This window comes from Quercus lobata, chromosome 3 (assembly GCF_001633185.2).
Source record: "Quercus lobata isolate SW786 chromosome 3, ValleyOak3.0 Primary Assembly, whole genome shotgun sequence".
Classification (NCBI taxonomy): domain Eukaryota; kingdom Viridiplantae; phylum Streptophyta; class Magnoliopsida; order Fagales; family Fagaceae; genus Quercus; species Quercus lobata.
The window spans coordinates 39,240,459-39,253,498 of NC_044906.1; the positions used below are offsets into that span (position 1 = coordinate 39,240,459).

General features: G+C 33.0%; 1 protein-coding gene across 1 annotated transcript; it reads left to right on the forward strand.

Moving 5' to 3' along the window:
- The first annotated feature begins 10,091 nt into the window (after positions 1-10,091).
- On the forward strand, positions 10,092-12,797 carry LOC115982342 (zinc finger protein SHOOT GRAVITROPISM 5). The gene is made up of 3 exons (XM_031104916.1): positions 10,092-10,570; positions 10,679-11,078; positions 11,774-12,797. Exons 1-3 carry the CDS (start codon positions 10,459-10,461, stop codon positions 12,519-12,521), a joined length of 1,260 nt encoding a protein of 419 aa, XP_030960776.1. The 5' UTR covers positions 10,092-10,458; the 3' UTR covers positions 12,522-12,797.
- Positions 12,798-13,040: the final 243 nt, after the last annotated feature.

Genomic DNA, 13,040 nt, shown 5'->3' on the forward strand with positions numbered 1-13,040 from the left:
TTCAATATTGATGAGTCAATTCAAACCTTTAAAGCAAGGTTGGTGGCAAAAGGCTTTAAACAAAGAGAAGGAATAGGCTACTTCTATGTTTAAAATGAAATATTTAAACAAAGTGGATACTATTTTAGGAATCAAAATTAAAAGATATAGTGAGGGTTTTGCACTATCACTACAACAAAATGTATTTTCAATGACGAATTTTAGTGAGGAAAATTTTTTCGTCACTAAAAAGTACCATTTAGTGACGAAATTTATATTTCGTCACTATTTATAAAAAAATTAGTAACTTTTAGCGACGAAAAATAGATTTCGTCACAATATGTTGGGTTGAACTAAAGGTGCCAAATGAAAATGTAGGCGCCAAACTAAATTCATCTATAGCAACAAATTATTTCATCGCTAAAAGTTTAAGTTTTTTGCGACAAAAACTTTCATCGCTAAAGGTGCTAATAAGAATACTATTAGTGACGAAACTCTTTTTGTCGCTGAATGTCACAAATAGTAATGAAAATAAGTCGTCACTAAAAACAAAATCATAAAATCGGTCTCATTATCAACGATGAAGCTAAGTTTCGTCGCTAAAGGTATCTATTAGTGACGAAATATAAGTCGTCACAATAAGTTTTACACTTAAAATCCTATTTAGCCCCCTTTTTTTTTTGTTTCACTTCCTCACTCACCTGATTCTCACTCAATCACTCACAAAAAAAGTTCCAAACCCAGCCGATCCACTTCATCTCACCGTCGTCGAATCTCACCTTACCGTCACCGATCCTCGCCTTACCGTCGCCGATCGACTTTGCCTAATCGTCACGATCCACTTTGCTCGCTTTAGGTTGCAACGGTTCGCGACACTTCAGCTCACGATGGTTTGCGAAGCTCAGCTCGCGACGGTTCGCAACGCTTCAGCTCGCTGGCCATTCGTGACGCTTCAGTCCTTCGCCTACTGTTCGCGACGATTCAATCCTTCGCACTATCTGCGACGCTTCCAGCGACGTTTCAGTCCTTCACACCATCGGCGATGCTTCCAGCGACCCTTTGCCTTCCACCCAACCGACAACTCTTCGCCTCCCACCCATCCGGCAGCCCTTCACCTTCCACCCAACCGGCGACCCCAAACGTGTAATGGGTATTTTTTTTTCCTTTTGAGTTAATTTTTGTTTAATGATTCTAGTTCCTTTGGGTATTTTTGTTTTATGATTCTAAATGCTTGATGTTAATTTTTTTGTTTAATGATTCTAGTTCCTTTGGGTATTTTTTTTGTTTGATACAGTAATGGGTATATGCATTTTTGTTTAGTTTGGGTATTTGATATTTACTGTATAATGGTTGTGAAGAAAGTTCCTTATGTATGTACTTATCAATTGCTGTAATTCTTTTAGATTTCTATGGTTCTTATTGTTTGGATGATTGTAGTTTTGGATCCTCACTCTGGTTTGGTTTCCACATTGATACTAGTGTTAGATATATGTAGTGTACAAGTGAAGGTGTAAACTTTGTTGTAGAATTTTAATCAAAATGGGAACCATAAGAATTGAACTATAAGAGTTTAACACTAGTATTGATGAGGATCATGATGGCACTGGTTATTTTAAACAGATGCACTTTAATATTACTTTAAATACTGCCAATGCACTTTAAATACTGCCAATGCACTTTAAGGTAGAAGTTTAAGGATTTGGGTATATATGTACTTAACATAAAATTTTAAAATTGATGCATAATAGGTGTAATTTGAGCTTTCCAACTTGATTGAAAGGTACTATGAGATTTGGTTACGGTCTGAAATTTATCTATATAAATGAAAAGTTTTAGATTTAGGTAATATACATATACCCCCACATGGGTGTTCACTGTCATATATGATTAAGAGCTTTTATTAAATTGATTCTTAGGATTAGGTTCTAGTATTTAATGAGCTTTTACAAGCTTCTCTTTAACTTTTGTACTTATAAATTTAAATTTTCTTTTGCAGACTAAATACACATTATTTGTAGTAACTTTGGATTTTTTTTCTGAAAGTTGTAAACTTAGCTTGAGCAAAGTAAGTAACTTCTAGTTAAAAACTTATAAAATTGTATACTTGTGATGTTGGAAATTAGATTTGGTGATGTTGGAAATTGGATTTGTGGTGGTATGTTGTGTTGGAGTAAGCGGGTGACTTGCATGGTATTATAAGGTGGTTTAAACTAATATTGGGAGTGTTTTTCATTTTTTACAAATGTTAATGAGTATTGTTGATTAGATGTGATTAATAGTATTTTATTTCATTTCAATACTTGTAAAACTCTATACTTGTGATATTGGAAATTGGTTTTGTGGTGGTATGTTGTGTTGGAGTAAGTGGGTGGCTTGCATGGTGTTATAAGGTAGGTTAAACTAATATTGAGAGTGTTTTTCATTTCTTGCAAATGTTAAGGAGTATTGTTGATTAGATGTGATTAATAGTATTTTATTTCATTTCAATACTTGTAAAACTCTATACTTGTGATATTGGAAATTGGTTTTGTGGTGGTATGTTGTGTTGGAGTAAGTGGGTGGCTTGCATAGTGTTATAAGGTAGGTTAAACTAATATTGAGAGTGTTTTTCATTTCTTGCAAATGTTAAGGAGTATTGTTGATTAGATGTGATGAATAGCATTTTATTTGATTTAAATACTTGTAAAACTCTATACTTGTGATGTTGGAAATTGATTTTGTGATGGGTTGTTGTGTTGGAGCAAGCGGGTGGCTTGTATGGTGTTATAAGGTGGTTTAAATATATATTGGGAGTGTTTTTCAGTTCTTGCAAATGTGAATGAGTATTGTTGATTAGATGTAATGAATAATATTTTATTTGATTTCAATACTTGTAAGTATTATAGTTGTGATAATTGTGATTGGTTTTGTGGTGGGTTATTGTGTTGAAGCAAGCAGGTGGCTTGCATGGTGTTATAAGGTGGTTTAAATACATATTGAGAGTGTTTTTCAATTCTTGCAAATGTGAATGAGTATTGTTGATTAGATGTGATGTATAATATTTTATTTGATTTCAATACTTGTAAGCATTGTACTTGTGATGTTTGTGATTGGTTTTGTGGTGGGTTGTTATGTTGGAGCAAGCGGGTGGCTTGCATGGTGTTATAAGGTAGTTTAAATTCATATTGGGAGTGTTTTTAATTTCTTACAAATGTGAATGAAACTTGTTGATTAGTAGCAATTGTGTTCCTTTATTTGATTTCAATACTTGTAAGTATTATAGTTGTCATGTTTGTGATTGATTTTGTGGTAGGTTGTTGTGTTGGAATAAGCGGGTAGCTTGCATGGTGTTATAAGGTGGTTTAAATTTATATTTGGAGTGTTTTTCATTTCTTGCAAATGTGAATGAAACTTGTTGATTATTAGCAATTGTATTCCTTTATTTGATTTCAATACTTGTAAGCATTATAGTTGTGATGTTTGTGCAATGTCTATTTGTTTAAGTATTAATATAGACTTGTGCATTCATGAATGAGATAGAACTTTATCTAAGTAACTTATAGACTTAGATATTAGAATACATTATGCATGAGTTGTACTTATTTTGCTAAAATAGACTTGTGGCTACTCTTAATGGATTGTTAGAAATGTTTTTTATAACATAATTAATGTTTTTACTTTACAATTTTAATGTAGTAGTGTTTTTATATCTATGCAGATTTCTTAATATTGATGGCTTTAGGGGATTTACTTTTGGCATTACTTGAAGACATATGAGGACATTTTCCTTAGACGCTAATTATATTATGCTACACTTTTTGTATTGTTATAAAACATCTTGAGTTATTGTATGTGTTGCAAACAATTATTGTATGGAAGGAATTTGAATTGGATACTTGTTTTATTTTTTACTTGTGGAATGTATGGATCGATTTTTTATAAATGTGTTGTTGAAATAAATGTGTTAATTAAATGTGAGGTTTTAATAATGTAATGATAGATTACAGGTTAATATCAAAGCCATGAAAATAATAAAAACAGAAAATAAGTTTTAGCGACGAATTTTTTCGTCACAAATATAGCAACAAAAAATTGTTTTAGTGATCAAATATTTCGTCGCTAAATGTAGCAGAATTTTGTAAGAGATGGATTTAGTGATGAAAATTTTTGTCGCTAGGATTTTTAGCGACGGGGCTACAGCGACAAAAAGTCCGATTTCGTCGCTAAAGGTCCTTAGTGACGAAAAAATGGACTTTTAGTGATGAATTTTCTCATCACTGAAAATACATTTTGTTGTAGTGTATGTCAATCTCATTATGTTGAGAAAGTGATTTAAAGATTTGAATATCTTAATATAAATGAAATAAATACACCTTATGATAGGAGCATAGAATTGGGTGAAAACACTGGAAGAGGAATATCACAACTTGAGTATGCTAATGCTATAGGTAGCATGATGCTATGCATTGTACAAGACCAGACATATCTTTTGTTGTGGGCAAACTTTCAAGATTCACAAGTAATCCAAGTGTGGATCATTGGAAAGAAATTGCTAGAGTTCTTGGTTATTTAAAGAAAACCATAAGTTTGTGACTCTTTTATTCTGAATTTCCAGTTGTGTTGGAAGGTTATTTGGATGCTAGTTGGATTACAAGTGTGAGTGATAATAAGTCCACATCTGCTTAGATATTCACTCTTGGTGAGGGTGTTATCTCTTGGGAACTGAAGAAACAAATGAATATTTCTCACTCCACCATGGAATCAGAATTTATAACCTTGTCGGCAGCAAGCAAAGAAGCAGAATGACTACGAAATATGTTATTGGACATGGAGTTGTGGTCACAACCAATATCAGTCATTTCAGTGTACCGTGATAATGAAGCCATCTTGGGTAGAGTATATAGTAAAATGTATAATGGAAAGTCTAGACATATAGGTCTAAGACGTGATTACATAAGACAATTAATTGAAACTGGTACCATATCAATTGTCTATGTAAGGCCAAATAATAATTTGGTAGACCCTTTTACCAAAGCATTGCCTCGAGATTTACTTAAGGTAACATCCATTGGAATGAGACTAAAACTCTTCTTTTAAAAGAATCACCAATAGTGGGAACCTAACCTCGAATTGATTTAATCTAAGAGGTTTAATTGGTAACAATAAGCTATTGATATATGGTAAGTAAGAGCACTAAATTTGTGTCTCATTTAGGATGGATTAGTGCAAACTATTACGATAAAATAAATGATGAGTTTTTTAAACTCTTAATGAAGTTTATAAAGTATGAATGTCTGTGTAATAGGGACATAAGAAGGAACTTCACCTTTGTGAACATATAAGTGGTGCCACTTCTAGCAAGAGTAAAATGGTTTTCTCTTGTAAATGTTCACTAAATTGGGAAAAGCATAAGGTTATAATATTACTAACAACAGTGAATTTCTAACTGTGTTGTAAATATTCTCATGTGTGTATTGTTTCCAATTTCAACACATAAGAGTTTTGGTTTAAGCACCAAGCCACTATGAACTTTGTTGAAGTCTTGAGGCAATTACACTATAAGAAGGTTTAAGTTGAAAGACACCTTTTTTTATGCATGTTAGAATGTCAATCAAGTGAGACATATATTATTACAACCTAGTTGGGGATTGTTGTATGTATAGGTATATACAAGATCATGTTGTAATAATAATATGTAGGTTTGGAGAGTATATCATTTGTGTTAAATGATAAGGTAAAATTCAAAGTTTAGGATTCTCGACTGATCGAAAATACTGTTTTTATCGATCGATATTTTGAAGGAAGCTTCTATCTACTCAATTGCTGTATCGACCAATTGAGATTTTCTCGACTACATCTCTACACCAGTTCAATCAGTCAAGATTGTTTGAACAATTTTTTTTTTCTGCAAAATTTTCTAGTAATTGTTTTGAGTTTTGAAAAGGTTTGTACCTAGTGGATGTTTTTTAAAATGTTGTAACTCTCCATTGGTGCCTTTTGATGGGTTATAACCCTATGAGCAAGGTTGTCAAAATCGGGATCTTACGTAAGATCGTGAGAGGTAGGTGAAATCGTAGATCGTAGGATCGAATCATGGATCGTAAGATCCTACATTATTTGAGAAAAAAACAAAAAATACACATTGGTATGTTAAATAATCATTTACATTATACATTCATTGATATAATTACTATATATCACTACATTAATTGGTAAGCATCATTTAAAGAGGCCAAAAACCTCAAAATTGTGACACTCTATTGGGATATTTTTTATTTGGATCCAACTGACACTTTCTCTACATTAGAGTAGAAAAACTTGGTCTATTGGGATTTTATTTTTCATTTAGGTCCAACTGAGCCTGCTGTCAAGTTAATGAAGATTACAAGAAACCCCTTTGGGAGCATCAAAATCATACAATCTTACTGATCCTGAACAATCGCAAAAACCCTTAAAAGATCCGAATCGTTTTGAGTAGTTGGAATCGTAAAATCGTAGAATCGTAAAATCCAAATCAGGATTTTGACAACTATGCCTATGAGTATAAATAGTGGTTAATGTTCACTTGATAACTAATTCTTTTCTCTCCAAAAATCAATTTCTAAGAAACATAAGAAATCTTGTGGGTTTTCTCCAAAATTTCTATTTGTAGAATCCAACAACTTGGAGTATCTTGGAGACAAGTTTGTGATAACCCTTTAGCAACAATAATGTGGGGCAAATATCGTCTAAGGATAACAATTTTGTGCCTCCAAGTTATCTATTATTTATTATTTATTTTGTGTTCATTTTGTTCTTTATTAAATACTTTGTGTATTATCAACAACAATAGTGAGAGACATAACCCACTGAGATGACCCAAACAATTGATGAAACTATCGAAGCTGAGATGACCCAAACAAAACCCCAACATTGATTGAATTTTGGTATGAGATGATCCAAATGAAACCCTAATCCAAACCAATAAACCCTTGAATCTTTGGTCTGGGGGGAGAGCAATAGGGTGAAGAAAACAATGGGTAGAGGAGTAAAGTGCTAGAGTGATAGGTTGAGCGGCATAGAGAGAGAGAGAGAGAGAGAGAGAGATTTAATTAAAATAATATATTTGGCTTTTAACCACATTGCCACTGTAATTCTTAAATTTAAGAAGTTATGGTTCACAATTGTTAAAAAAATTTAGCTATAGCCACCTAGGAAAAAAAGTCAATTTAAGCATGTGTGATTGTAAAATAGAAATTTGAGGGATTTTACGGCCCCAATGCTAATTATCTAAGCTTTACACTACCCTTAAAAAAACACAGTAACAACTTGTAACAGTCACGTGGTGTGGTTAACTTGTCATGGGTTATATTTGTTTTTGATAGATTATTGCTTGCCAAGCTGAGTTAAGAAATTATATCTACATCACTTGGAAATGTTCTTGAAAATATAGAGTAATAAGATAGGACAAAGTTTAGTTACAAAATTTGTTGTAGTTTAAGATTACAATCTTACTCAATATCTTTTTATTGGAGGTGAATTTTGACAAATTCACTATTAGATTACATCTTTTTCTTATAATCTCCATTGTTGAAAAATTTTTAGAAAATTAAAGATCGATAGTTATATTATCAATAAATTGTTTAAATTTCAAGTTTTTGTAGTTTAAAATTATGTATAAAATATAAACTTATATATCATATAGTAAATAATATCTGACTGACACAAAATTTGACGTGTATATGAAGAGAGTATAGAACATACAATTTAACGATTAGATTTTTAAAATATGTAGTAATTTTTATTTTATTAAGTAAGGTTGTAATATAAGATTATAACCAATTTAATCTTCTAAAGCTTTTGCTTTATTAAGAAGATGGATGAATTTTCTTATACAGTAAAGTGGTAGGTGTTTTTATTACTTTCCGGAAAGAAATAATTTAGACTTTTGGCAGAAGTCAACAAAAATATTTAAGACAAGGATTGCCACGTACGTTGGGATTAATGGATTTGTTTAAGAAGAGAGAGATTAATACATACAATATTAGATTTGGATTTGGAATCCATGACACTTGGCTGAGATGATTGCCTCCTACATACTTTTCCCATTGCAGCATGTGTTGAGAATCCACTCCCATAATCGTCCCATTCTTTCCAACTCAACAACAAGTATAAAAGCATCTCTCACCTTTTCTAATTATTACTTTCAAAATCTCTCTCTCTCTCTCTCTCTCTCTCTCAATATTTTGCTCTTAAAAGAAGATGCAAAAACCTTAAATGGAAAAAAAAAAAAGAAAAAGAAAAAAGAAACCTGAATATCTAGCTTTATAGAAAAAATTGTGCCAAAGAGGATTACTTAAAACATATAACAACATCATCTAAATGTAGTATCATTCATGTATTTAAATGTATTATGCCCATGTGTCATATTTCAACATCAAATTATTTGCTTAAGATTGATGTAATTTTATCTTCAAAAAATATTAGCTTTCGTAATAACAAGTTTTACAATAGTTCCAAATCAGTTGGAGATCACATTGCCGTTTGTGGGTAGGGTAGTACGAGTAGTATTATTGGTTCTGAAAGAAGTCATTTTTAATTTCTAATAGAATTATTGATTGATATCAATTATCAATTATTAATCGATGGGTAAATGGGATTTTTTTTTTTTATTTTTTTTTTTCTGTTCATGTAAATTCATGGTGAGTTTTTTTTTGAAAATTTGGAGAGGTTGGCATACCATGATAGCTGAAAACTCGCCAGTAAATATTGGTCAAGCTCATAATCAAGATAAAATGCAATTAGGCCATCACTACATTCAGAATTAGGTTGGGTGAGAAGACTTGTTAAAAAGTAAATGACCAAGTACGTGGTTTCCCTGGATTTATAAACATAAGGCCTAATTAGAGAATTGAATCATCTAGGTTTGATTCAAAAGTCTAAAGGGAGAATTTGATGAAGAATTATAATAGAGGGAACACATTGATACAGTTATTTTAAGGACAAACGGTATAAATATACCCATAATTTTTTTTTTTAAATAATAATTTATAAAGACTAGTTTAGTTTCAATTTAGATTCTTTATAGTTATTTGTACAACCCAGATCAATGTAGTATATACTTGATGAAGGACCAATACATACTCACATACACGAACTCAATTACCATTCAATCAATACGAGATTACAAGGCATTACAAATTACGTATATGGATTATTCACAATTCAAAATAGTTAAAATGGACCTCTAATTTCTGATTTAAATTAATAATATTCCGCTTTTCGCATTTCAAGCAATTCAAATTCACCAAATGGCATGCTTCAGCTAATGAATAAATAAATATTCACCTACTGAGTAACGACAATGACTATCAAAATATTTAAAGAAAAAAAAAAACATCTAAGTTTGTTTGCAAGTTGCAACTTGAGCAATATACTAGCACAATAAATTTCACAACGTTTTCACACTTTACCGTGTTGGCAAAATATAATTAGTTGCAGCATTTTTATCATCTAAGACGACTACTATTATCATTTTATAACACACCAATTATAGACCGTCATATCAGTAAGAATGAAATTTATTGTTAAATTCTCTTGCAACTTTAGTGTACAAAAGTGAAAAATGAAGAACATATGAGAATTAATGTTACATATGTATACACAAGGGCGGCAATTTTTTGCTTGAATTAGAGGGCAAAAGGAGTTGTAAAAATGATTACAGAGTCCTCAAAATTGACCAATCTTGTTTCCTTTCAAATTCTAAAAAGCTGTTTGAACTAAAGATACATATATCAGGTTTTAGTTTTAACCCGCTATCATTAGAGGCGGTTACTTTTCTCAATCAAACTCAATTATTATTTTTTACCCCAATCAATTTACCTCTTACCTACACAGAGAGAGAGAGATAGAGAGAGAGAGAGAGAGAGAGAGAGAGGTCACGTGAGAAAGAGGTTAACTCACGTGTGATTGAGGTATGGCCTGCATTAATTCATGCAAATTTACAGTGTGATGAATAATGACTGTTTGTTTTCTTATGGGGAGGATGTTTTTTTGTTTCTGTCTAAATTCTGTGTGTGGGGCTCAAAGTTTCAAGCAAATGTGATTAGGTCAGCCCAAAACTCTATTTTATTTCTATATCTCTCTTTCTTTCTCTCTCTAGTTTCCTGTAGAGAGCTTTATATACAAGCCTTACCTAGTTACCTGCTCAAGGTGAGGGGTCAATGAAACAACAAAGCAAGAAAGCTCAAGAGAGAAAAAAAAGCAACAAAAAATAAAAGCTAAAAAGCCTTAAAGCTTAAAGAAAGCTGATTGCAGAAAGCAAGAGCTTTTCTTCACCTCTTTCTCTTTCTTTCTTTCTCTCTCTATCCCATATTCTTTCTTCTAGGAGTAAAGCTGAAAAACCCACTATTGCAACCTCACCAGCTGTACAGGTAGAGAGGTAGGGATTGATTGATTGTGTGTGTAAAACTATCCCCACCATATAGTCACAAAAAGCACCTATAACAAAAACCCAAATCCATGTTTGACAACAGTGCTTCTTCTGGTGCTCCATCATCTTCCTCTGAAGCATTTGCTTCCCTAGAAAATGGTGTCACTAACAAAAGAAAAAGAAGACCTGCAGGCACACCAGGTAATATTAATTATCAAAAAAAATAACATATATCTTTCTTTCTCAATCTCTGTTATTTTGTGTGTGTTGCAACTGTTATTAATTACAAATTTTGTTGTTTGCATGCAGATCCAGATGCTGAGGTTGTGTCTCTCTCTCCCAAAACCTTATTGGAATCAGACAGGTATGTGTGTGAGATCTGTAACCAAGGTTTCCAAAGGGACCAGAATTTACAGATGCATAGGAGAAGGCACAAAGTGCCATGGAAATTGCTCAAGAGAGAGACACAAGAGGTGAAGAAGAGAGTGTTTGTGTGCCCAGAGCCTAGCTGCTTGCACCATGACCCCTGTCATGCCCTCGGTGATCTTGTGGGAATAAAGAAACATTTCAGAAGGAAACATAGCAATCACAAGCAGTGGGTGTGTGAGAAATGCTCCAAAGGCTATGCTGTTCAATCTGATTACAAAGCCCATCTCAAAACCTGTGGCACCAGAGGCCATTCTTGTGACTGTGGCCGTGTCTTTTCCAGGTATTTTTTCCTTTTAAACCCGTGTTTGGTTTTTCCTTTCTTTGGTTGAATAATTATATTCTTTTTTGATTGCCAAACATTTGTTCAAATTTAGAAGGGGTTTATTGCTTAGGTTGTCATGTTTTATTCATTCAAGCCCTAAAATCCCCATGAGAAAATTATTTCAATGAAGCAAAATCCTAATTTTTCAAGCTTTTTCTAGCTGATATATATGTTCTTGTTCTTGTTGGGTTTTTCATGGTTCTCATGTATTCTTATTTATTTATTTATTTAAATGAAAAAAGTTGAAGCATCCCATATGAAAGAATAATTATCTGTGGACATGACCTCATGCCTGCCTGCCCTTGTAAGGGATCTAGGCCAGCCAATAGAAGTTTAAGGACAGTGTATCACTGTTCCCGATGATAGTTTCATAGGCTAAACAAAACCCAATTAGCCATAACATAAAACAGCCAATTTAAACATATAAACAGTCAAACATGCCCCATTTGATTTCTTTTACTTATTTATTAAAATATTCTAAACCTGGTCTTATAATCCATGTTGGGGACCCTTAAGTTAACCCTACATGAAGTTTTCATTACTTCCTTGACATTAAAACACACTAAGATCAAGCCAAATTATATATATTGCATATTAATATAAATATATAACCACTTTGAATTATTCCAACTCAAAGTTTGTCTCTTTTGTAGAGTTGAGAGTTTCATTGAGCACCAAGACACTTGCAATGTCCGGCAGTCTAGGCCTGAAATACAGGTACTGCAACCAGCCTGCTCATCTAGAACTGCTTCAAGCACAAGCCCATCAAGTGATAATACCAACAATTTTAGCATAGCCCCATTGCCTGGTTTGTCTACACCAAAGCCAACTGAACCTGTTTTCTTAACCTCTGAGCAAAACAATGCTCCTTCCACTTCTAAGGCACAGCAACACAACTTGGAACTTCAACTCCTACCTTCATCAAACGCCCTCTCGTTGAAACTCTCTATAGGCTCATCATGTGATGGTGGTGGGAGGAATGAATCAAATAAGCCTAATTTGGATACATGTAAGAGACCAATTGGTGAAAACGGTGTGGTTAATGAACAAACATTGGAAGTGACAAGGTTGAAAGATTTTGCAAGCGAGGAGCTAAAGTTGGCCATGGCAGAAAAGGCCTACGCCGAGGAAGCTAGGCGAGAAGCGAAACGTCAAATTGAGATAGCTGAGCTTGACTTTGCAAATGCCAAGAGGATAAGGCAACAAGCGCAGTCTGACCTTGAAAAGGCTCAGGTTCTGAAGGAGCAAGCCATCAAGAAGATAAGCTCAACCATGTTGCAAATCACTTGCCAAGCTTGCAAGCAACAATTCCATGCATCCACAGTTGTATCACCATCAGATGAGATCTCACTTGCTGTGAGTTACATGTCCTCAGCTACAACAGAAGGGGAAGGAGAATGAATATACAAAATGACCATGCAACCATGTTAACAATAAGCTATTATGTCTCTCTTTTTTTAATTAACTCAATATTTTGTACTTAAAGGTGTCTCTTAATCTTTTATTCTTCATTTCTAGATGTTCTTTTTTCTCTCTGTATCAAGTAGGTGTTTTTGAGTATCTGACCATTTCTCGGGTGTTGATTATTAACATGAGTGTTGTAACCGGTTTTTGTATAATTTGATACATATATTCATTTGTTTGAAAGAAAGACAGATGATATTGTTTTGGGTTTTATATAATATATCTTTACATAAAGTATGCAATGACTACATATGAAGGCTCCAAGAGGTTTAAAAAGCACTTTTTAATTTTTAGTTAATTAAATGGTATGATACTGCAAAAAAAAAAAGTACCATTTTTGTTAATTAATACCTATGCGTGATTCTTTTTTTTGATGAACTACCTATGTGTGATTCTTTAATGTGGAAGATGGGATTCTCTCATAATATGTCGGAAGCGTCCATTTCGAGGGCTACC

What these genes read in the sequence shown, in the direction of transcription:
- LOC115982342 (XM_031104916.1), top strand. Translation starts at nt 10,459, where the DNA reads ATGTTTGACAACAGTGCTTCTTCTGGTGCTCCATCATCTTCCTCTGAA. An exon ending in AAGACCTGCAGGCACACCAG is followed by an intron (nt 10,571 to 10,678) that starts GTAATATTAATT and finishes GTTTGCATGCAG; the next exon opens with ATCCAGATGCTGAGGTTGTG. An exon ending in TGTGGCCGTGTCTTTTCCAG is followed by an intron (nt 11,079 to 11,773) that starts GTATTTTTTCCT and finishes TCTCTTTTGTAG; the next exon opens with AGTTGAGAGTTTCATTGAGC.